This window comes from Amblyomma mixtum, chromosome 3 (genome assembly GCF_055824585.1).
Source record: "Amblyomma mixtum isolate Tamu chromosome 3, ASM5582458v1, whole genome shotgun sequence".
In the NCBI taxonomy this organism is placed as follows: Eukaryota; Metazoa; Arthropoda; class Arachnida; order Ixodida; family Ixodidae; genus Amblyomma; species Amblyomma mixtum.
Window position 1 is genome coordinate 43,305,893 of NC_143014.1, and position 25,779 is coordinate 43,331,671.

Consider the following 25,779-nt stretch of genomic DNA (forward strand, 5'->3'; position numbering starts at 1 on the left):
TGATCTATAAAACATTTGTGAGACCTGTTTTAGAATACGATAACACAATTTGGTGACCTTATACTGCAACCAACACAGCTAAACTTGAAGGCGCACAAAGAAAAGCAGCAAGGTTCATTCACAGAAAATATCGCCGCACTGACTAAGCCTCATGTCTCTTAGCGTGCTCAGACCTCAGCACATCATCGACGAGAGCAAAACAAGCTCAGCTAAAATTCCTTTTTCAAAATCTGCATTGTCAGTACAAAATTGGTGTCACACAGTACATTATGTATTCGCAATCTGTAATAACACAGCACCAACACGAGCATACGCTTACCAAGTATTCCTTTTCTAATGACACATTCAGGTGCTCATTCCTTCCTCGGGCAATCAGAGAATGGAATAAACCAAACTCGTCAATAACAAAAGCAAATTCATTATTCCAGTTCATTTCACAGCTAGAACTCATCACAAGAGATTATTAATCCTTATGTTTGTTTCCAACTCTCCCTCATATAGCATTGACAATACGTAGAACTGAAATTTAATACACCTGTTATTACATTGCCCGTTCTGCCTTTGTCTGAGGTGTGCACGTGCTGTTGTCCATTTTATTCTGCGTGTGTTCTGTATTGAATTTTGTATACTCCATCGTGTTTCCAATTTGCCTTGATCTAAGATGTGCCCCAGCTGTTGTCCACTTTATTCTGCGTTTCTTTTATATTGAATTTCGTATACTTTATCGCTTATATTTCTTGAATCGTGTTGCTCGTTCATTTTTGCGTGTTACTTGCCCGTGTGACTTTATGCGGAAAAAAAAAAAGCCTGTTTTTGCCCGACTGCCACGCTCTCGGTTGCGAGTGGCAGCAGTATTGTTTAGTAAATGAATAAAATAAATACCTCTTAAGCATCTGACAGCACGGTGTTTGTCAGGTTCGCCTCTACTGGACGACCTTCACTTTATTAGTGCACTGTTTATTCTTTAATATGCAGTACTGACGCATTGATTATCAGGCAGCCGTGTGAGCAGTCGGACCGCTGCAAGGGCGCTATAGTTCGTCACACTGTGTATCAAGCTGCCAAAAATGTGCTTGCGTATTGCATATTAGTTCTTAATTCACGTAACGGCGAAATACTTAAGCGTCAGTGCGATGCGTAATTCACAGACAGTTTACAACCTCTGCTAGCGTAGACAGTCGTCTTAGTAAACCTGACATGTGTTGGAAGGCCTATGCCGCTATCTAGGCCGCTATGAAAATAGGAACCTCCGGCTGTATCCATGCACGTGCTTTTTGTATTGCTGTTTCTTTGGAGTTTCATCTCGTTGCTGAGCTGATTGTAACATCCTCGGAATTCGCGCAGCAAAAAAAAAAAAAAAACTAATGTCATGTCACGTCAAGAAGTAACCGTTGACGACGCTAGTTTGACTGATGGCTTTTTGCGCCATCTACACACATCCTTTTCCCACCGTGTCGATTTCGCCTAACGCGAAAAAATCACGAGCAAAATCTGTTCTTTGCTCAGACCCCGAGACGGCGCAGCAATCAACTCTGCGCTCGGCTGCAGCAGGCGGCATTCCGCGTGACTGTAACAAAACTAGGCAAAAAGGTTTAAAGAAGAAGTCGCTTCGTTGGTTTGGCTCAAGCGTCTACTTCTTTTGGGCCTGTATCTTGCAAACATGTTGTTCAATCTGCAACGCAGTGAAATGCGCTTGTAAACCGGCGCGTTCGTCTGCTTGCATACGTCGCGACAAACGACAAGAACTCTCAGAAATACTGTCATCACATTTGTGTTGAATGTCCGTCTTGCCGGCTGTGTGCGGCTGCCAAGAAGAAAACGAAAGCTCGGGAAGCTCTCGCGCCAAGGCCGCTTCTTTGGCGCGCCCGTTGGTTCTGTCGCGCTTTGTTTGTCGCCTGACACGAGCTGCGTCCTTCTTGTTACTCGTTAGGCAATTTTCCTTTTTCCCTCCTAGCAACTTGCGAGGGCGGCAGAGAAAAGAAGTGACATCGCTTTGTGCAGTCGCTATAATGTTGTGGTTGCTTGCCCGGTCTTAGGCCTTCTATCCGCCGCTGTCGTACACACATCTATAGCCCGATGAATTAGTTCCGTCCCGAAGGGCTCAGGGAATGACCGGGCCGGTTCTGCTGTTGTCGGTGGCTAGAACTATTTGTTTACCCGTGTACTCGTGCGAATGCAACGCGCCGGAATATGTCACCGAGTGCGGAAGCTTCATTACTTGCTTTGAGAAAGACGACGGACACCGTGTTTCCGACTGTATATGCTGTAAAGTGCACTGGCTTTTAAGACATTTTGTGGCTGTCGGAGCTGTACACCGACAGCCACGGCCCGGTGTCTGAAAGTGGTCTGAGGGACATCTGGTGTTGCAAAGGTCACAAAAAACGCAAGGTTGTTAGCTCATACAAACTGATCACGGTTAGTTAAAAATTCATTAGCCCATGGAGTAAAAATGAGTAAAGACTGAGACGTGATCGCTTCAGTAAACGCCTTTTTTTGAGCAACCTTGACGAAAGGTTCCTCAATGTTTAAGCACAGTGCGTCCATGGGTACGGTAATGACAATACTAGATTTAATATCGCCAGTAAATAGAGCTAATTTGGTAAATCATTGGTAAATTATTTTCGAGCATGTGTCTACCTAAGTTGGTAGAACATTCCGGTATTTTCCGGTGTTCGTTACCGCGCATGGTATGCGGCAGATCAATTCGCAACAAGACTGCTATACCAGAGTGTTTCGCTCTAAAATAGCACCCGCGTGACATGTGCACTAGTATGAAATGTTGGCAGACTGCAGCAATTTCATGATATGTGAGTAGGTTGCATGCTCGCTAATTTACAGGAAACGCTAAGAATGAAAATGAGACGGTTGTTCTTAATTTACGATGGAAGACCCTTCTTGAGCATCGGAATAATTTTTTTCCCACTCTCCAATCAGAAAGTGCAAAAACGTTACCAAGAGATTGCTCGAAAATATGAGAGGGAACAACGGCCGCAGCGTTTTTAGTATTCTTAATGATTTTGCGTAAATGGCATTGACATCATTTGAAGATCGCAGTTTCATCGACTCAGTTGATTTCATCATAGGGTTGGGTACAAATTGTACGCCAGAACGTAATGGGGGTAGTCAAATAAGTTGCTGTCGGGCTTGTAAGTAAATGAAGATTCGAATATAGAGTTTAGTGTTTTAATTATGCCGCCTTGTTTAATGGGCGAACAACGTTCATACCACAACTGCAAATTATAACTTGCGGCGTTTAACGTTCTGTAGCGACGCATAGCCTATGAGGAACGCCGTTGTGGAGGGTTGCAGATTAATTTAGAACGTCTGGGGTCCTTTAAAGCGCGCTGACGGGCGTTTTTGTACTTCGCGTCCATCTAAATACGGCCGCCGCGGCCGGGATTGAACACGAATCCTTGGGATCAGCAGCTGTACGCCAAAGCCAATCAGCCTCCGTGGCGGGTGTTCTTCCCGCAACTGTAGTGGCGAAATTCAGTTAGGCTTTATGACACCACAACTCAGTGTAGTTATCATGAAACCTAGTTGGTAAAGAGAATGAAAAAAAAAAATGACGTTGTTTAGCTTCACTGGCTAGAGACGGGAAATTATTTTTGATACTTGGATACTTACCCCATGCACGGTCATTGTTAGTGCGTTTCACCAACAGAGCGATTCTTTTCTTTTCGTTACCCAGCGTTGTTGATCCGTGATTGACCCACGGTTATGCTGTCCTCGTGGTGACGGTCTCAGTAGGGATGTACACTAATTACCAACACCTAACTTTGTATTCGAACCAGTGTAACAGCAACATTCATTTTAATTTTGAATACAACGGGCCTATATGACGCGCCAAGTGGATATTGTAGAAAGATACAAATTTTGAACTTGACACCCAAACTGAGCTGTAATCAATGCTGGAATACTAATAAGGTGTTCCCTTCAAGTGCGGACGCACTGTACAGGTTTACTAGTTGGTGGATTTTGTTCTTGAACATTGACCAGTTAACTTGGAAAGAGTAATGTACAAGATTGACCTGCAAAGAGCTACAGATTTTGTTGTGTCTTTGTATATACTTTCGTGGTCGCCTCTATCGAAAAGCGTTGTTTCTGTTAATTTTACTGGACGTGTTAGGTGACATTGATATGTGCCGTGGATTACTGGATGATCACTCAGACCAGATAGGTGTACGAGGCGTGGAACGCTATCGGAATGCGTCATGAGCACAATCTAGAGCAGAGTACATTCAATGAATGATTACTTTTCCTCGACGAGACGGTAATGTGTTTAGACAGACCATATGTGTGGCACTGTTAATAAAATCGCTTTCGAAGCTATGTTCCAGGATCATTCAGTGTTGTCAAAAACAATTTAAAATTCCCGAATAAAACGAGAGCTCGAGTGTACGGCGCAGCAGAGGACTGAGTTGCGTTGTTAAATTGCATTACAAAAGAAGCATAGACGTATATAGGCCAGTGAACGGACTCGGTGGTTGGCGGGTTAATAAAAGGCACTATTACAAAAAAGTGGTTTGCAGATCTTAAATAATTTTTACAGGATAGCGGTGAAAGGTGCGGTGAATGGCAATCAGGATGCCGCCGCCAGGTCTGCTTTCGCGGTCATAGCAGGAGACATGGTTAGGAATAGCAACAATGATCAATGATTCCGGAGTGAGCACAGCGAAAGAATTTGACCATGGTTCGGTTAGGACAACTATTCTGCTTTGTATGGCGCGTAAGGCATCTAATTTTGTAGAATGCTTGCAATATTAGTGCAAATGAACAGGTCAGACTAAGCATGACACTTGAAGTGCGAAATGTATTCGAGCTACAGGGGACGCCGAACCACGGCCATGGCACGAAGGTCAAAAGAGTATGCTGCATTTCCAATTATTAGTATGTTACAGCGTATACTGAAAGGTCTTCGTTGCGCTTTGGCGAATTCATGCAAACATTTGCAGGCCAGCTGGTTTTTAGCTTATTTTAGCTTTTTAGCTTATTGCGTCGATTTTACTGGGCGAATAAGGAAGGCATTATATATATCTAAACGAGGACCAGACGCTTTGGATTAGCGCCACCAATAGAGTGCGTGCTGTAGAGCCCACTCACTTTGTGAGTGAGGGTATATCTGGCCCAGTGTTTCGCCACGACCGTTCCCGATTAGTGCAGATGTGTTAACCGTTGCGTCAGTAACTATAGCGTCGCATATTAAAGCTTATAATTCCCGCTTTTAAGTCTTGCGTGAAAGGAGGAAAAATTGTGGAGGAGGCAGTGGATTTCATGAATGATGCTCGTGGATTTTATGAAGACCGTGTGTTCCAATATTCCCCGCAGGTTTCCGCGATGTCATTAAAGGCTACAAAAGACTGAACACTATATACCAGAATGAGGTGGGCCAGCCGAGCGGAGCAATTAAAACACTGCTGGTGCGAACCGGAGAACTATCTCCTCTGTGCGTCCGATAACAGCTATGCATAAAAAAAAAAAAGAAAACCGCGTGTCCTCCTTCCGTACAAAATAAGTAGGTCACTGCAGCATAAATAAGTTATTGTTACAATTTTAACTCCGATTTCAATAGTGTTGTAAATAGTTGCTGTAGAAATGTGTATAATTGGTAGCCGTGACAGTTTAGCCTGCGGCGCTTATATGCCGCACCGCTGCTCAGTTGTTCTACAGGCGCAAAATAACACAAAACTCCGTGCCCTCTTTCTGTGCATAAATAGGTCATGCCAGCCGATATCAGTGATTAGAACAGTCGGGACGGGCAGCGGTAGCCCTTCAGAGCCGCGTTCACACTGGAATTGGGAGCTGGTGTTTTGTCCTAAGGGCAAAAAGAAATGTCCTCGTCTGGGGAGTTAATGCGAAATGTATGTTCACTGTCATACCCGAGAGGAGGCAGTTCGCAGCGTATCCGCGTCTGTCTTGATGGAAGCTGCTCTACGCGACAAATATGTTGTCGGCCACGTCAACTACCTCTCGTGGTTGAGGCGAGACAGGTTTGGTTAGCGTTCGCATCTTTGCTGGCGTATACGCCGTGTCGCTCAGGTAGGCGCCGTGAGAACCGCCGTGCATGCTTATTTTGAGCCGTCGCGTGGGTAAGGAACTTCTGTCATTTTCTCAGCAATGATGCATGCCCGCATACATTCCTAAAGAAACGGATACCTGCAACTTGTTCCTCTTACGTAACCGCTCTCCAGCCGTGACCGTCTCTGCCTGTTCGTTTGAAGAGTGGCAGTTGGGCGCACCTGGAAAGCACGGTAATGAGCGACATCTTACGGACAACTGCGCGAGGGCGGGATAATTTTATGTTGCCGAATTTGGCGAGTGTCGAGCCGACGCGACGTGGAAGTCCAGTGCGGCAGCTGTCATCGCAGCGTTTTGTTTACGTCTGTGGCGGAGGGGCGTCTCCGACTTGAGTGCTGCGGCGGCGGCCGATGCTCTGTCGGGAGGATGGCCCGTCCTTGGGGATGTGCCACCTGAGGCGCGGCGACAGGCTCAAGGTCGCCGTCCGCAGAGACACAATGGCCGCCGGAAGGGATAATTCTCACCTGCCGGCCGGCCACGAAACGGTTCGGCTGGCGGCAGAAAGTGAACCTTGAAATCCAGTTTGTGCGTCGCGAGGGGCAGCCTCCTTGCCCGCTGACCCAATTCAGGGAGCCGGGTCAGTACCGCGTTTATAAGAGCCCCGACGACGGTCATTGCTCCACAGGCTATGCTCCTCGACAGTCGCGCCTGGGTCCTGTGGACGGTTCTCGCGGCCGCGGCCGCGGAGCCGTACCTGGGGACTCGCATCGGAAAACTCAACACACACTTCCACGGCGTCTCCGGAGAGCTTTACGCCGTGGACGACACGACGCTCTACCTTAAGGACTTTCATTACGACGGCACCGGACCAGGTGGGCACGGCGGCTGTGTGATTAGGCTGTGATATCTATGCTGGTGTGTGTGCGTGTGAAACAGTGTTCGCTCGGTGGTCAAGAGCTGCACTGCTGAGCTACCTCGCCGTCAACATACCTCGCTAGCCGGAGGTTCGGAGAACGCGGAAGTGTTGCTCTCGCGCATTGGCCTAACGACATTAGCGTGCATGGTAGCCTGGCTTCGCCGGCTAGCAGGCGTGTGCGTTTTGCTGCAACTCAGGGTGTATTGCGGGGAAGGCTCGAGTGTCTGTACATGCTGGCGCATTCACTGTGCGAAAACGCGCACAATGGAAGCGCCGCTTGAAGTCCAAACTCCGGACTTATCTCGATCCATCAAACCGAGTTAATATATTTGAAGGGTCCCCTTCCCCACTAAATGCAATGCGCCTTCCGGTGACGCAGGTTTAGCATCACATTCTCTGATTCTTTGCCGCGCAGATGCCTACTTCTGGGCAGGCTCCACGACGCGGCCGGACCACACGGGCTTCATCATCCCGGACGAGAAGGGCAGGTAGGAGGCGTTAACCGTGTGTTTCGCAGGGCAGCCATGTACAGCAGCGTTTGCGTTTGTACTGCAGGACCACGCCGCTGGGCGCCTACCACGGCCAAGACCTGGTGCTCAAGCTGCCGGCTGGCCAAACCATCAGCAAGATACGCTGGTTCGCGGTCTGGTGCCGTAAGTTCAGGGTAAGTGCCCGCAGGGTCCTTTCGTCTCATTCTGTTGTGCAGCAAACAAGAAGCGCCTCTCGGCATTCCAGTGTCTTTGCCCCGCGGTGCTTCGCTGCTGTACCGATGCACTGAAACCGCGCGGCTTCGCGACACGCAGGCCAACTTCGGCGATCTGATCATCCCGCGCAACCTGGAGGTGCCCAAGCCGGCCGTGCTCAAGGCTCTGCCGACCTGGGACCACGGCGTGTCCTCCGGCCGCGTTTCGCTCGTGGACTCGCAGACCTTTCTGGTGCCCGACTTCAAGTACGACGGCCTCGGGCCTGGTGAGCGGCGTCCCTGATGTGTACGAACCGAGTGAATAAAACCGCTTGAACCATGTGAGCGTGTGCTTGTCTGTCCAGCCGCCTACTGGTGGGTGTCCAAGGGCCCCAAGCAGCACCGCGGCGGCACGCGGCTGCTCGACGAGAATGGCAGGTGAGTGGCCACACGTGGAACCTGCTCGCGTGACCCGCCCTGGCGCACCTTCTCGCAGCGACGCGCCCCTGGCACCCGCCACGGGCAAGACGGTCTTCATTTCGCTGCCGGACGGGCTGAGCGCCTACGACTTTGATCGCTTTGGCGTCTGGTGCGACGCGGCGCAAGTGGATTTCGGCAGCATCTCCATTCCTCACGACGTTCGCGTCCCGCCGTCGCCGCGTCAGCTGGCGCTGGCGCAGGCTGAGGCAGAGCAGCGGGCTGTCGTGCCGCGCGTTCAGCAGCTCCAGCCCACCGTGGCCCCGGTGAAGCCTGCGAGCAGGACTGGCAGCAGATCCCCTAGGGGCCTCAACTGTCAAGTGCTGCACGAGCCGCTGGGTCTGGAACTGCGCTGGGTGCTGGATCGCGACCAGGCGGTCATGCAGATGGTCGGTCGTGTGCGTCAGGGCGAGTACATGTCCTTCGGCCTGAGCAAGGACGACACCAAATCACGCATGCTGGACGCGGACGCTGTTGTCACCTGGATCGACAGGAACGGTCGAGGGCACGCCGTAGACTACTATTTGTCCAGCAAGGAGCAGGTATGGGAAGGTTCGGCCGCCTGGAGACATGTAAGTTTCATGCTCGCCTTTCACAGTGCGTGGGAAGTCGTGGGAGCTGCCCAGACAACAAAATCAGCCGAGGGGCGTCGAACAGTGTGACGATGCTCGATGCTGCGGTGATCAATGGCTACCAGATGGTCACCTTCCGCAGACCTCAGGCAGCTCGTAAGTGCACTGACCGCTGTTTATTGAGCACACTTGACCCCTCGTTATTTGTTTAGAGGATCCAAACTACGACCAGCACATCTACTCAGACGGTCCGCAAGCAGTCATGTGGGCCGTCGGTCCAGTCAACGATCACTCTGACGCATCCTACCACTCTGTCCATAACCAAGGTCTGTATCGAACTACACAGGAAAGTTGCGGAGGCTAACAAGCGCATCCACAACTGTCCAGGGGACGTATTTTTGGACTTTGCTCGCCAGCCAGCCTGGAACTGCCCCGCCCCGGACGAAGACGCCACAGCGAGCAATGGGGCGCCCGAGGAATCGGCGTCCGCGGAAGACGCGTGGCGGATCCCGCCCGTGGTGTGCCCAGCCGATGGCGTTTTCCAGATGCAGATCGGCCCCGCGGGAGGCCGCAAGGGCTACCAGGCGGTGACGGGACAGGTGGGCTGGGGCATCGCTTGGTACGTCAACGGCGTCCTCATACCAGAACTCTGGGTGGAGCGCGGCAAGACGTATACATTCGTGGTTGAAGGAGGCAACGACCCCGAGAACACAGCCAAGAACCACCCCTTGTACATTACATCAGACTCTGGTGGTGGTTATGAGCACAAGTCAGTCGCCGAACGCAAGGCGGAACGTGTCTATGCGGGTGTTGGTCGCCACAAAAACGGAAGACCTTATCCCGCTGCTGGTGAGTTAACCATGCTGCCTTGTTCCTTCGCGTTCATTGGCGCAAAGAAATGCGGGTAGCGCATCGCGGTGACGTACAGTCTTGTATTTCACATCGTTATGATGTTATTCCGCAGGTGTCATTCCGGCCGCATACGCATTCCAGCTTTTGCCAAAGCGTGGAAGCGAAACGTCTGACTAATGTTTTCAACAGTAATCGATCAGCCTTCAGCGGCAGCACAGCGTCTGGTGCCTTTTGGCGCTGACCCCTGTGTTGCCCACACAAGGTTCCTCGCACTCAGGGCTCTGTGCGTATAAACACCTGGAATGCTCGCGCGAAGCTCTCTCCTGACCACCTAGACGATGTCTTCACGTGTAAAACAGTACTAATACTGACCATGGCTCTGCTTCCCCCCGTTCAAATTTACACTGAACCAAAACGGAAATGCGGACTATAAAATACTGGCTTGATATAATCGTAAGATACGCGGATATTGACTCGTGAAGGCGATGTGCAGAGACCTAACTGTGGCTGAATAAATGGCGTCGGCAGGCAGTGTTAGTTTCGCCCGCCGTCAGCTGTCGCGGAAGCTGGAATCTGGGCGGCTGCTGTTCGCTGAACGGCGGCTGTGCTAAACCAGTTCCGCGCGTTGGGGCGGGGTGCCTGTGCGGGGGAATTCCCTCGGTCGCACCCAGGATGCCGAGCGCGGTCTTCATGTCGCGTACGCGGTCTCGCGCGCTACACACGCTGGCTGTGAGCAGGGAGAGAAGCCTTATAGTAAATGAGGCATAAACTGGCTCAGCTGCTATGCGTTACGTTTCTCTCTGCTAATGCGGTCCATGACGCAAACGAGGTCAAAACAAAATGGGCCTAGAGAAACCTCAGGTGGTTGCATAGGTTAGCTTGCGTGGAGGCAAGTTGGTCTGACATCCCTGATTGTGCGCTATACACGTGAGCGGGTCCCCCCCTCTCCCCCCTCCCCCTTTTTTTTTCTCCCGTCCTGCGTAAATTCGGACAAGCGCGAGAATCTAAGGAGAAGGGTTGCACAGTGATGGAGAAAGAAAGCGAGTCTGACAGAAAAACCACATCGCTTGTTCTTTCTATCTCCATCGCGATGTAACGAGCGTTCTCAGCAGGCGCCGCATTCTGCACGAAGAGCGTGTGTGTCAGTTTTTTTTTTTCTTGAAGGCCACGTCGGCGCTGCCTCCGGCAAGCCTCTTCCGTTGAACGCGCGCTTCATTGCGGTTGCCTCATTGCGCGCCCGTGAGCTTCGTCACTGCCAGCTGGGTCCTTGCGCTCTGTAAAGAGATTTGTATATATTCGCCGCAAGTACAGAGTCTGCCGGCCAAAGTGAAACTATCGCAACGAAAGGGATGAGTTTTGCCTGGTGCTCGTGCGACGGTTCTCTGGTCTCGTACGCAGTGGGACGCCTCTGCGAGTGGCAGCTTCCCCTCGGCGAGCAGCCAGACCGGTACTCCAGCTTCGAGCAGTTCCAGCAGCGGCTCAAGCTCCAGTGTCGCTCCGGGTCCCCAGCCTACCTGCGCTGGACGCCGGACCGCAACACGCCCGACCTCGTCTATTACCAGGTGCGTCCCGCCCCGTCTTCGCCATCACTGCTCTAACGAACGCTATTCCGGAAACAGGCTGCTCTGAGCGGCGCTGGAAAACGCTAGCGTTTTTTTTTTTTTTTTGAGGCTGGTTTCATGGTAAAACGTGTTGATTAACCGAACGCGGCGCCGAATGGGAGGACGAAACACCAAATACGGAGTTGGCTGGCCATATGCGGTGCTTCGTTGGCGTCTTCCGCGCCGGGTTCGTTCAAGAATGTCGGGCGGGCACGCGCTTCCTTTGATCGGCTAAGCTTGGAGCATGCGGCAAAGATGTAAACATTTCCAAGTGAATCTGGCGGTACTTAGGAGGCGAGCTTTGTGCCACTTGTGCCAAGCCAGTGATTGGAAAATTATTAAACTGTTTAGTATTTTAGATAAAATCGTTCCGATGCTTACAAGCGTCAAAATAACTTCGCTGCGACAGTGAAGCGACATGGTAGTCACAAACTAAAGAAGCAAAACGTCAATCTTAACCTCTAAAGATTTTTAAAGGAAAATATCGCGGATGAAACGAGGCTTTGCTATTATGGCTTAGTGAATGCTGTGATCCTCTACGGCAAAACGATGGCAGTAACTGAGAAAGACAAAGTACTGATTAAGAAGGCATCGAACCCCTGAAGCAGCCCCTCCTTACAGTGTTGAGACGTGCGGGCGTATGGTTTCATGGCTTGCATGAGGTGAAAACGTGAAATGGTAGGGGTAAAATTAGTGAAAGTCGCAAAAAGGTTCGGTTCAAAACTTTAAAGAGCAAATAAAGGCTCCGAATCTGAAGAAGCAGAATAAAAAAAAACAGCACCGAGAAGCATATTATTGCCGGAAAATGAACGCGCACTCACGACAACACGTTCCGAAGGCGCGAAACATGTCTATAATGGACTGATGCACTGCGGATTAAAGAAATCGAATCCCTACAGCATTCCCAGATTGAGGAACAATGTTCATTTCCAAATGCAAACCAGCAAATAGGCAAGCAGACGAAAAAGACGCCCGAGAAGTGCGCCTGAGATTCAGCAATAGCTGTGGGTTTTCGAGTTTCAACGTACCGCAGCGCTCTACAGACAGGGTTTGCGCCCTCTGGACGGTTGAGACGATCAAGTGCGGCGAGTTGCTGCTCAGTGTGCCCTGGCGAGGAAGAGGCACTAACCCTTACGCCGGTGCCGCAGTGCTACACCCACCGACACCTGGGCTGGAAGATCCACGTGGTGGACTCCTGTGGGCCCACCAACTCCACCGGCCGCCGCGGCGCCGGCTGACGAGCTGCTGCAATAAACCCGTCCCATCCCTCCCCCCAACCTGGGCTACCTTATCTGGGTGCGTACGTGCCTGCCGACCCTTTCGGAAAGGACCGCACCCACAAAGTTTCTTCGACGCGTACATATACGACACAAAACCTGCGGCTAATTCAGGAGGTCGCGGGTTTGGTTGCTGTTGGCCTCATTTATCATGGAAGCGGGGTAGGCTACCTCTCAGTGGTAGGCGATAAGCCGCCAGTTATCCCAAATTAACGCGGTGCGTCTTTAACAAGAAGCCGCGCGCTATCGTTGTAAAGACGCTCCCGTTCGCGAGCTTTTCGATCCAATTGTGTCTACTACGCGCGTTGTGCACACACGAGGAAGGACAAACGAGCTATCTGGGCCAGCGGACTCTTTCCTCTTCATCGACCCGCTGGAAATCGCCACAACTATCAAGTGAAGGGTGTGTGTCGCAGCGATTTCCAGAAGATCGAGCGGTGGCGTCATGAAATGCCTCCCGATGATCGTGAGCACTGTGTTCGATCAGCGCTCGATGTTCACTTCGGGGGCTGTCGCTGTGAGGAGGAGCTCCCCTGAGCAGGCGCCGCCATCTCTGGGAAGAGCGTTCAGTCGTGATCGACCGAGGGGACCTGGTCGTCACCGCTCTCGCAGACCCCCCGCGCTGTCGCTAGGGCGTTGTGGCGAACGCCAAAGGATTCCACGAAGCTATAAAAGGGGCTGAATGTGACAAACATCGCACGCGAATTGCGCTGCTTGTGACCGTATGAGCCTGGACACCGAAAGCCAAGGAGCGGCGCACGTGGGACGAACGCGAGACATCCTGCGTGTGCTGTCATTCGAGTTTGCGCTTTCAGGATGTCCCGAGTTGCTAAGTATTACAGATGCTATACGCTGCAGCCAGACGACGAAATGCAATTGAGCTCGATCTGTATCTTTACAGTCCACTTCACGCAATAAGAAGAACAATAAGCAGTATAAACTGACGGGGTCCTTTATATTGCATTACAGTAAAAAAAAGTAACACGACTCCTATGCGAAAAGTTTCGTGTGCGACTTTGTCTTCGTATACTGTATGTGTGTGCAGGTGATTTTGTGTGTGTGTCTAAGGAATAACCTGCACGCACATTACTCGGTACTTTTGCAGGCGAGGTTTAAGCTGGGGCCAATATTCAGACACCTGAACAATTGTTATGAGTATAGCCCATAGCATTTGGAGGATACTGTTTACCTCGTTAGTGCCCGCGCCGCCAGTAGTGTTGTTGCCAAGCTGGGTGCCTACTGAAACTTAACCCTTTCGGCCCTGGCGGTGTCAGTTGACACCACAACACAAATATTACGCTCACGTGTCAGTAACAGAAGAAAATACTATTAATTTTTAATAGAATAGTTCTTTAGGGATCCCTGCTGCTATTGACATCGCTGTTCACGGACTTCCATTGAGCTGTGCGGTCTAAGGAAGAAGTAGTAGCATGGGAAGCATGGAGTGAAGAAGCCAAGGTGTAGCAAATTTGTGCATTTTTATCTCACTAACCATTCGTTCTTCTGCGCTCAGATTTTTATATGTTGTGTGAAACGCCTATCCAAGCACACATCCCCGTCGTAAATATTACTGAATTCATAGACGCTGCGTTTGAACACATTTATGACATGTGCGATTTTGACACCATCAGGGCTCAACGGTGCCAGTGGTGGCCATTGAGTGATGATAGGTCATCTTTGTAGAATAGAATCTGCTAGTATTTTAGAAGATGCACCTATACTAACGGCCTTTTTGGACTGCTGACATGATTGTTCATTACAAAAAATGAACAAAATCTTAAAATTTGCTCTCTGATGAATTGGAAAATGGTAATTTTGGCTATCATACGTGGTGAATATTCGGATTGAGCCTGGAAATGACCATGCGGATGTCGGCGAACAGCCACCGGACCAAAGGAATAGCGAGAACAAATGCACACCTGGCCTTGCGCTTTTATTCCTTTTTTTTACCTCTCTCCTCCTCCTGTGAGCTGTGAGCATCGACACTGAGCTGCAAGAAGCGACCTGGGTATTTACATTGAAACTGGCGCTCCGCCGCTCGTGCCGCACGTGTGGCGCGCCCTCGACGTTCGGATCAATGCAGCGTGTTTCGCTGTTTTTTGTTGAGAAAGCGTATCTGGTTTGCTGATAATCAGCTTCCGCTTTCTCCCCGGCCGAGAGATATCCCCAAAATATAAGCCTATGGATGAGAGGAAATTTCCTGTCACCTGTAGGGAACAGCATTCGGGCAAGAAACAGACACGACGAGGTTATGTTCCACTTTACGAAGTATTCTATAGCAAACAGCTGGTTTGAAAACAAGCGCAAGCGAGATGCAGTGTGCCGTGCGCAAGCTTAGAACTTAGATTTGCCGACCTTCGCGCTGGGCGCTACGGAAGTGCTTCGTGAAGCTGGATAGAGGAGGGCGTTACAAATTCGAGGAAAGCCTGTATCTTGACCACAGTCGCCTTCCAGGAAGGCTACGCAAGTTTTGAACATGTGAGCTGTTGACGTGACATGCACAAGCTGGAACACAAACCTGGCAGGAACAAGAACGCGGAGGTACGATACAAAACGCAAGGTAAACAGGAGCGAGCGAAGTTTTTTTTTTTGGAAACTGCGAGATTATATATCTTTTACAAAGTAAAATAAAAGCTGCTTCATAGGTCTCCACACTGCAAAATAAGACATTTTTTCGTTAATTTCTTTCTTGTCGGTTGCGGTTACCAAAACGGTCCCACTAGCATTTTACACCCATTGAGCCCTGATGTCCAATTTTGACACCATATCTGTAAATCGATTAATACTCGCACCACCAGCTTAAACTTTTACTGCGTGGTTATGGGGCCTTAGGCATTGTAAAAACGCGGAGCAAAAAAATCTACGGCCGAAATAAAAAATCCAGGGCCGAAAGGGTTAATGAGATAAAAAGGTGGTTGCCTCCCTTGCACGGCCGTTCCCTCCACATTGTACTTTTCGTACTCATAACCAACGAAATGGTCCTGGTCCAATTCAGGCGAAGGATCTTCTAAGCACTTCATTTGCTGGCTTGCATTCAAACACACGCACATATATTATACTCCGGCTCGCGCTAGCCGCCAGGAATAGCCATTTTAGGAACGAGCCTTCCACGACGAAATAATGAATCTGTCTATTAGCGCGATTTAAAGATTAAAGGGTTTTTGTCATGACCCTTTGTTTGGTGTAGCCAGGGTTATTTGAATAGACAGCTCGGTGCGGTGCTTCAGAAAGGCATACATGTAAGCCGCTGCCTGTCTAAGCGTTTTTCGAAAATGCATAGGAGGCACCGAAAGAAAGCTTGAGATGATATCGTCTTGGGCGTCGAACTGCGAGGATGGTGGTTTGCGCTTATCGTAAGTACGCGCGCCCCAAGGGCTCTCTGAGAGAGTCCTGTTACTTTCCCGTTATTACAGCGTTATTATAGAACATACGGCTGCCTGCAGGCACCTATCTTTATAGCATTGCTTGTCGACCTTGTAAATAGCTTAGCTCTGGCTGACTGATCACTTAGTGCTGAGCGGAGGTGCGATGGGGGGGGGGGGAGGGGGGTGAATGCTTGCATCGAGCGTCGTCTTCGCGCGTCTCATTGGCACGGCTCCCATAAAGGGTGCAATAGCCGACAATACACTAGTTATACCTTATCGGAATCTTCCGCCCCTTACGCTTTTTTTTTTTTTCATAGACTCGGCCTTTACCTCCACGTGATTTGACCATAGGCTGTTCGCGAATTTTTGAGACACTGGCCTAGCAGACTATGATGAAATGCGGCAGGCTGCCTGCAAAAAATCGCCATTGTTCGCAGGTGGGTTTCATAACGGAACACTGCCGACATGGCTTTAATTGAACCGAGATGGGTGCGGAAGGCCGCGTGTCGAAGGTCGTCTCGATGCGAAGTTCGAAGCGGGCTTAGACGCTCATCTTTAAAGCACGATATCGCGGAGCTCTGAAACGCGAAACCGAGCAGGCACCATCGCATATCGAAGTTATTTGCAGATAATCAGTCAAAGGCGCCGTAGAGGGTTTTATTATTTTCGTACGAACAATGGAGGTGAAAAATTAGAGTAACTGGCTGAGGAGAACGGGCAGTAGTCTAAACAGATAACAGGTACTACGCTAGGTAAACAGTTTTTCCTTACAGGGCGGAATATGCCCGCGCCAAAAGGTTCGAGACAATACTCCTGTTTGTGTTTTTTTCCCGGAGTACGCCTATTATAGAGATATCGATGCGACTGTACTCCAGCCGGATGCTGTCAAGAAGCGCAAACGCAACCTGAAAAGGAGATATAGCCACCATTAAGAAGGTATGAGTTAGTGATTGTTGAATACTGGTCGTTAACACCGAGCTGAGCAAGAATGAATAGTGAAGCTATTAAAATGGTACTGCTCAACATCACCATAGTAATGGTTATACTTGGCCGCGCAGTGGCATATTGTGAACATTCCGTAGGAATTGATAAATAGTATGATTCAGTTCTGTATCAGCGTCATTTCGTTGTGTGTGTCGGCCAGGAAATCTTATACTTCAAATAGGCCATAGCGTATTACGTGACGAAAGCGAATTTTGTAATTTCGCATATTAGCAATGCGTCTAACTAGTTCGTGCAAGACACGGACGTACATTACAGAACGGTATGTTGAAGCGCTGCTTATAGAGTGAGAGAGAACTTTGCAAGCACACGTGGTCTATTATGTGAAATAATGTGGAAGAACTTCAAGCTGACTCCAGCGCTAGCCTTGCGGTCGATGCGACGTTGCAGCCCTTGCCGTAAGCGGCGGTAACATCCAGAGGAATTCGCTACGCTAAAAGAACACGACGGATCCAGCAGCTGCGAAGAACGGTTTCTTGACAACCAGTTAAAAGACTAAGCACTTGGAATGAAAACCGCTTCTATACGCACTAGTATACACGCGGCAGATGCTGCCGGCCTAATTCTCTCGTGCTATGCTTATCGGTATTTTACGAAATAGAAACTGCCTCTGCGGCAGAAACTTATGCGAAGTTGTATACATATATGCGGGCGAGCGTAATCTGTCCTTCGGCAGCAGCATACGTTGCGGCGCAAAAGATTCGTAGATGCGCGGCGCCGTTTTTAGTTATTTGCACTGTGCGTGTACTGTGAGTAGTTTTGTCGACAGCTTGCTAAGGAAGCGTTCTAGGAGGAGTTCGAACGCGTATGGAAGCGGCGAGAAAGTTGCTCCCAGTGCTCAAACAATTTGTTTAGAATCAGTTGGCTGTTTCACTAACTGGCCTCGAATTGGCTTGTTCTCGCGCCGTCACTGCAACGAAGTGAGAAACTTTGCGCTGTTCTCGTAATCTCAACAGCGGCGCTGTGTTAGCGACGGACCAAAGAGACTCAAAGACTTCCTCGCACTGAGACTTACTTCTTAAAGAGCAGCCTTTTCTTTGAGCTTTTTTCTTTGAGAAGGTCTTTGAGACGTTTCCCCGAATCAAACTGCGGTTGTCGGCCGCAAAAGGCTAGCATTATGTCGTTTACTATCCTTACTCATAGATATTCGGGGCGTTCGAATATATTCTGGTGAGGATATATGCATGAGGATATATGCATGAGGATATATGGTGAGGATATATGCATGAGCCGCTGAGCCCGCAGCGGCTCATGCATACTGTCTTGCTAGATCAAACGTACACATTATGTTGACTACGTACTGAACGTAATTAGTCAACATAATGAATAATTTTCTTGAAACCGTCTCAAAATAAAGTACTTAGGTTCTACTATCACCAATATTTCACATTCAATCAACACATTAGTAGGGTAATCAATAAAGCAAGTGGAATTCTTAACTTAGTACTCCGGACACTACGTAGCGCTCCCCGCAAATTAAAAATTGCAGCTTATCAGGCACTGGTAAGGCCTCATATGGAATACGCCAGTGTCGCACGGGACCCACACCAGCATTATCTAAAAGAAAAACTAGAACGTTTACAAAACCGGGCAGCCAGGTTCATATCCAAATAATATTGAAGAGAAGCTAGCGTAACTGGCATCAAGAATAGTATCGGACTAGAACCATGGTAAAAAGGCGAAAGAAAAGCAAGCTCAAGCTGGTGCACTCCGTACATTATAACTGAAAGGCACAAATATACTCAACCTCTTCACTACCGTTCGGCCAGAAGGACCATGAACCAAGATTCGCAAAACTAACTGCAAAACTAATTATACGAAATTATCCCTTTTTTCCCCAAAACAATCTCTGACTGGCATGCGCTCCCAGCGAATGTGGAAGGTACCAGCAGCAACACTTTTGTCTCTTTACTGAACGAAATGTAAATTCACTGTTGGCGTTTCTTTTTTTTTGCCCTGAAGACCTCATCATAGGTTTATTACGGTTTTATTTATGCATTTATTTCGACAGGGGTTATTTGAATAGCATAATCGCATGTTATCTATAGCACTGTGACGCCCGATCCGTTCCTGTAATGCCTTGGTGGTGCAGGTAAAGTATAAATCAACAGATAAATAAATAAATAGCGACACTTGAGCTGAACCTGAAGGAACGGAGCTGACGCCGTAGGCGTCGATCTAGCTATACGGACTGCATTTCTGGCTGCAGTTTGTTTTTCTTTTTTTCCAGTGGAACAGACGTCGAAGGAATAGGAATGCGAAAACGCGCTTGTGCCGTAGTCTCTGCTTCCTGTCAAAAGGCATCCGCATTTCTCCCACTGATTCATCCGCGCTGCACGGCATCATTGTTTTCATCTTACCCGAAATAGGAGAGCCACGCGCTGGCATATTTTTCCGATTGCGACGCGGGATTTTTGCAATGCCTCGCGAAAGAGTTAAAGAATGCTAAGCGCGTGCGGAAAATTTGCGCGCGTGATAACGGTGCACGCTCGAGCAGACGCCTCCTGAATTCGATCCCTGAGGCACTCACGCAGCGCGCGCACGCGACGTGGCCGCCCTGTGCGTCGCATGGGATCCGACACGAGGGGGCCGCGCAAATGACGGCCGTAAATAAAGCGCTCGGTGCAATCTTCGAGACGTCGCGGTTTGCGTAATCGCGGCGCCGTGCACCGCTTTCGAAAGCAAACCGGCGGGCAACGTGCGGAAAATTGTTTGTTTGCGGACCTCGAGGCGTACACGACCTCGCCGTTCGCCGTGTTCAGCATTTCTCCTTATGTGTTTTTTTTTTTTTTTTTTAGGGCGCCGGGGAAGGCTGAGGTTGGGTGGGCCCACTCTGCAGCCTATATGGGGCGACACATCTTGAGCGCTGTGGGAAGCGGAGAGGCAGGGGGAAGGGAGGAATAAAGGCTGTTTAATTAAACACTAAATCCGATGTCACGACGCCAGGATCGCTCTGACATTCTGAACTAGGGTTTTCTAGTGTTCCGAAGAAAGTTGGGGGGGGGGGGAGTGAGCCATATTCACCCACGAAATTGGGGGGGATGTAGCTTCAGCCCCTGCACCCCGTCTTTACGCTTCTGTGTGCACTGGTGCTGCATTCGGTTTTGAAAAAGAAAGGTTGTCTCCGGTTAGCAATAGCTGTTAGGGTCACGGCGAAAAGGAAAGATCAGGACAAGTAACCGGCGATGCAGCGCGGATTGGCTGGATAACGAGACGGTATCCAGCGTCTTACTCTTGTGCCAGTCACAGAAGAAGATCCTGGGCCAACAGCACGAAAGGCTTGCACGCACACCCAGTTCTGGAGAAACCACGCCCGGATACGGTCCAAGGAAACAGTCTGCCTGTGCGAATGTAAGAGAGCGAGCAAAAGCACTTTATGATCGCTGAGCCGGAATCGAAACCGCAACCTCTCGCTTCTCGTTCTGACGCGCACCGTATTGAGCTGCTCGTCGCGCCTCGGCGTCGCGTACGCTAGCAAGTGCTGAGAAGAAGATCGTACGGTGCCCTTGTGTGTCAGTTGTCGAAGACTATTCGTGATCGCGTAACCAATATATGCATTGGAGGAGGCGCCTCATGCCCGTGGCGTCATCCCAAAACGTATTCAGCGTGCAAGCTGCAAACAGATGCGACGAGAAGAGAGATCTGTCACCGGTCGAAGTCAATGATAAGTTGCGCCGACGTGAGTTTTTTTAACTCCTTATGCATTATTTTAGCGTTCTAGCATTATTCATACTAGAGCGAGAGAGACAGAGAAATACTTGATTTGAAAGAGTAGTGAGTGCGATGGCATCGGTTCCAGACTGTGCTTGTATCAATTAGCAGCCCTCGAAACAAGCTTCTGAGGGAAATTAACCCGTTCCAGCCCCCAGGTCTCTGGAAGCGGACCGAGAAGTTTCGTTGATTGCTTTTCTCAAGACCACAAAAACCAGCCGACCACAGCGCCAGCGGGATATCGTTTTATCTAGGACGTCATCGAAGCTGGTTTAAGATGTTTAACCGCGCCATTTCGGTGAGTCGTGTTCTCAGTCTCGGCTCTTGCCAATGTTTCGTCTTTCTGGTCGGTGCCCGCGCGTCGCATCGGTATTTTCTAGACGCTCACGTCACAAGTAGTTCGGAAGTTATTAAAGATGAGGACTTGTGTCCCAGTTCGGGTGCTGAGAGCACCGTGCCGGAAGAGAGAGATGGAATTGAAGTGAGAAAGAAACTAATAAAGAGGAAGCCGATGGAATAACGGTCATCAAAATCACCGCTCGTAGGTCGCCCGCACCGCCGTGTCCGCGCTGGCGAGGGGGAACCTTCGTAGGGCTTCCACTGCATGAGGGAGGCAGGTGAGGGGCCCAGGAAGGACCCGGAAGGTTGGAATAAAGAGAACAGCACCGGCAGCGAATCCATATATCGGTCCTCCCCTCCGGCCCAGAGCGCGCACGGCAGGCGTTCCATCTTGCGCGATATATATATACTCTCTCTCTCTCTCTGACCACCACGCCCTCACAGCTCAGCAGCGTGTGCGCCGAGCGAATATATTGCGCGGCACCGACAGACCGAGCTGGCCCGGAGGAACGCGCGCGGTTTGTGCGTCTGAAATGCACTTAGCGCGCGCGTAAAGTTTATGGGTCTCCCTCGACTCGGTTCCCGGCCCCCCCTACCCGCACACAGGCGGGGATAATGGGCTGCCCTTCGCGTGCTTCTAGGACCACCGCCGGGAGAAAAAGGGTCGGCGTTTTATGGCATCCGCGAAGCCCCCGCGATGAATGGCGAATGCGCGCACTCGCCTTTCTTTTACAGACAGTCCGGTTCTCGTCGTAATGACGGATGTACACCGGGCGCTGATCCGGCCCAGAGGTGCCCTTGCTTCGCGTGCCAGTGCACGGCGCGCCGTTCATTTATCGCCGACGCTTCGCTGCGGGAGAACCTCTGCGAAGGAAAGGAAATAAAAAAAAAAGACGCGCCAAAACTAACAGTGGTACATTCGTGAGCGAAACGGTGGCAGCCGCCTTACCGCACTGGTGCGAATGTAAGCCTTAAGCTATTCTCTGGCCTGTTCCTTCTTTTACGGACGCGCTTTCAGGCGACAGCTGTACGTGCGTCGCTCTGCGAAATCGTCACCGTCGTCCGGGCACATCGCACCCGCACACCATCTACCCATACACTTCCTGATAATATAGACGGATGAGCAGCCGTGCGGGATACACGCCTACCCTGTACCTCTGCCCCCGCACTCCTGCTTGGCATCAGCCGTTTGGACTCCATATCCCATTAAGTCCTGCTACTCCAACACCATCAACGCCGCACCCCCACACACACCCTCCCTCGCTGCGCCTGTAACGCAGGTCGCCTGGCTTATACGGATGGATGTGCGTATGTGACGCAGATCCACTCACCTACACACGTAACCCCACACTTCCACTCTCTCAATTCATAAATGGTCACTGTGCCCGTTTGCATCAACATTCTTTGCGATAGGCTCTCAGATAAGAGCCCAACTTCCCCGTGGCGTTAATGCACTCGTGAAACGGCATAAACGCAACCCAGAGTTATACTAAGCGCTCTTACTTGCATCGGCATTTTACGCCAGCTGTCCTGAGATTCGCATTACTGCATTACTGCAATGGTCAAAGCCCGGTCAGTTTTTCCGATTACTCTTGCTTGCAAGGGCTAGGGAGTAAGGGGGGGGGGGGGGGGGGGAGGTGGAGGGGGAGAACGTAACGTCTTGAATTTAGCTAACGTCCCGCTCTCTTCACCTTGATTTGACGGGAAAGGAACGTTGTTACGTCCGGGTCAATACGGTAGCAATAAGCTCGAAGCTGTCCCGATTGCCTGGAACAAAGCGTGTGGCAAACGCTGTGAACAAGCTAGCCAACCCAATCAGCTGCATAGGCACCCTTTGTGTGCTGCGCACCCGTGAGGTGTGCGGCTGCCACAATTCTCGGGCGTTGTTTTTTAATGCCGGTGTCTTTCATGAATGTGAACGAGAGCTATATGGGGCTTAAAACTGATTTATTTTTTCTTACTTTTCCTTCATTTCAACAAAGCGTTTGTACACATATAATGAATAAAATTATCCAATAAATGAATTTTATAGGTAACGTACTTAGCATAGGCCGCCTTTCATCAGCGCCGTGCCATGACAGCCTATAAAAAAAGGACTATGATACCGACTGCATTTTTAATTATCTTCTTTGTTGCACCAAAGGGAGACAGACAGCGATCTAAGTAGCCACAACATTGACGTCACGCAGATGATTCTGAAATACCCTCGACTTGCGAACCAAAGAATGAAATAAGCGTTACCTCGTGCGCTTTCTTTAGCTGGTTCTCAACTTTTCGTCTATTTTGTATGTGCTCTAAGCAGAAGTGGGCCAAGCGGCCGCTTGGAGATATCGTTGCAGAAAAGGGACGAATTGAAAGCCCCTCCCCACCGCCATTTCTCCCTCCGTCGCACCCCTGTGCGAGAACTTTTCTCTCGGGGGAAATACACTGACCCTGGCTTTTACCGGGAATAAAGTTTTAAAAACAACAGCCGCTTCCCCTCAGTGCACGACGAGTGATCAGCGCTAGCTGGTTCGCGAAATGATTGACACAATGAGGACGCCTTGCCGCGCCGCGCCACACATGACCATACGACACACAGCCTGTATATAGCCCTTGAATGACGGGGCTGATTCGTGTCTTAGGGCAAGTATCATCTGAATCACGCGTCCCGTGTTAGTGCCTCAGCTACGAATTCGGTTGTCCAAGTCGGCCTCTCGCCGGAGGGAGAAGCCAGGGGCCGCACCCCAGATCCTGGAGCTTTGTACGTTTATGTGCATATAGTTGTCTACTTGCCCCGAGTTCTCCTACGCGGGTGCATTCTACGCATAGGGTAATGGGACGACGGTAAGCCGGAGGTAATTTGCTAAGAAAGCGCTAAAAACAACGCATAGTGGACATGCCGTCTCTAAGAGCTGTCCACAGAGGCGCCCCTGCGCCTCAATTGAGAAGACTCTGGCGCATCGGCATGTTCGCGCTCCCCACGGCACTTCCAACGGCTGCCGCCGGTAGCCAGGTCTCGCAGCAAATGTTTAATGAATCCTGCCTGACCCGACGTCTTGGAGGTGTTACGAGCTAACACGCTGTCCGCTACGACCACGTAGGAGGGAAAACGAGATAGTGAGCGCGCGGCTCCTTGGCTTTCGCCACTGGGGCACGCGTTGGCCAATTCCGCTCTGGTGGTCCCGACGGGACGGCACGCAAGGAAAAAGCCGATTAGTATGCAACGTCGGCGCACTGCCGCTAATTGAATGCCAACTCGTTGCATTGGCAATTACGCCTGACCCCGACGTCTACAGACTGCGCACAGTGACGCGAGCCGATTACGCGTGCCAACCGATGCCGAACCTCGAACGCGTGCATACATTTCTGGGTGAGACCCTGCAAGAGGCGGTGCCAAGAAGCGCGCGCTTCGCTTAGCTGACGGACCGCTATCACCCGCGACCGGGGGGATTTCGTGTCCTCCGTCAGCACCCGGCATCAGCATGCAACGGTGCGCAGCTCAACCGGGCGTTCTGCGGAATGCGCGCTCGCTCAGCACGCCGCGTAATTCCAGGCGGGTTTTCTTTCGCCGGACGACGCTCGCCGCCTTCACGTCACGTGCGTTGGAGGTCTCTTCCGTCGGCTCTCCTCGGGAGCAGAAAACTTCCCCCACGGCGAACCGTCCCGGCGGCTTGTGTATGGGGGACTCTCGTTTTCGCAACTGTCCGAACTGCGGGCACCCCGTCGGGGGGACCACTTCCGCACTCGCTCGCCGGGCCGCGAGCGAAGGCTTTTCGGCTCAGCGCTGAATAAGTTTCCGGGCCCGATTCCGCCCACGTGCCACCCGCGACGAGTGTTTTCTTAAAAGGCGCCCCGGCGAGGAGGGACGCTCCAGCGAGTAAAGTGAAAAGCCCGCATCCGCGATGAGGGAGAAAAAATAAGAGCGAGACGGGCGTTAAAAGGACGCCGGAGGATGGAGCGACGCGCTAAGCGTTTTCCTCCGCTCGGCGTAAAACGCGGTCGTCACGGTGCGGCCGCCGCGATCCGAGCGCCGTCCTTTCATCAGGCGCCTGTCAGTCGGAGCTCCGAATCGCGCGCGCGAAAATGGGGCGCGCTGGGAGGGCCAGTCACTGTCGCGCGACTCTGTGGCGGGGACGCGGCGACTGCGCGCACCGCGGGGGCCGCCCCCATTTGCATGCAGATCGAGCGAGACGCATGAATAGACATGTGTCTTCCAGCGTGGGAAGCCACTGGCGGCTCCGTTCTTCGCCCACCGTCGGAGGAGATGCGATGCAATTACGCGAGCGCCACGGCGGTGCCCGCAGCCAGGGAGCGGGGGCGGTATGCAGCCCCGGCGGGACGCCTGATCGATGGCGTCGAGAGGCGCGAGAGGGAAGGGCGCCGCTTGACCCGCGCTCCTCCCTTTCGCCTGGCGCTATCAATCACGAAAAATTGCTGCTGGCAAGTGGGGAGCCCCAGTTTTTAATGTCAAGGTCTTATTTATTTGGTCCCCTCCGTGTCTATACGCAGCGCGCTCGCTTTTTTTGGGTCCCCATTTTATTGGGCCCCGTTTGGTCCTTGCGCGCCGCATCTGAAGCTGCCCGTTGCCGCAGCGTCTGCCCAACAAAGGAGAGGGAAAGGTAAAAAAGAATGTCCGCGCGTCCGTTTGACGAAGGTTGGCGTATGCCGGCGCCCGTGGCGCTGCCTGGCCACCCGGGCTTTGTCATCACCCCCGCGTGGCTCCTTTCATTAATGACTACCGACGCCTGTTCCATAGCCGTCAGCAGCGTGCGGCGATGATTTTATTAACGTCTCCGGTGAAAGTGGCAGCCGGTTCAGCGCCTCGCGGGCATCGACGTCTTTCGCTTTCGGCGCCCTCCTACGGTATCGCATATTTGTCGCGATGCGCGGAGGGGCTTTCCTTCGGTGTCGGCGCTCTGATGTGGCCCGACGAATGCACGCTCTCTTGTCAAGGCATACAGAGAGGGGAAAGAGGACGCACTGCT

General features: G+C 51.1%; 1 protein-coding gene across 1 annotated transcript; it reads left to right on the forward strand.

Annotated features, from left to right (window-relative positions):
* Window positions 1-6,706: 6,706 nt before the first annotated feature.
* On the forward strand, window positions 6,707-12,389 carry Skel (DM13 and DOMON_DOH domain-containing protein skeletor). Its single transcript, XM_089576838.1, has 11 exons — window positions 6,707-6,890; window positions 7,350-7,422; window positions 7,490-7,598; window positions 7,738-7,903; window positions 7,982-8,054; window positions 8,113-8,635; window positions 8,692-8,821; window positions 8,878-8,991; window positions 9,053-9,514; window positions 10,916-11,079; window positions 12,267-12,389. The coding sequence occupies exons 1-11, from the start codon at window positions 6,707-6,709 to the stop codon at window positions 12,354-12,356; spliced, it is 2,088 nt and encodes a 695-aa protein (XP_089432964.1). The 3' UTR covers window positions 12,357-12,389.
* Window positions 12,390-25,779: the final 13,390 nt, after the last annotated feature.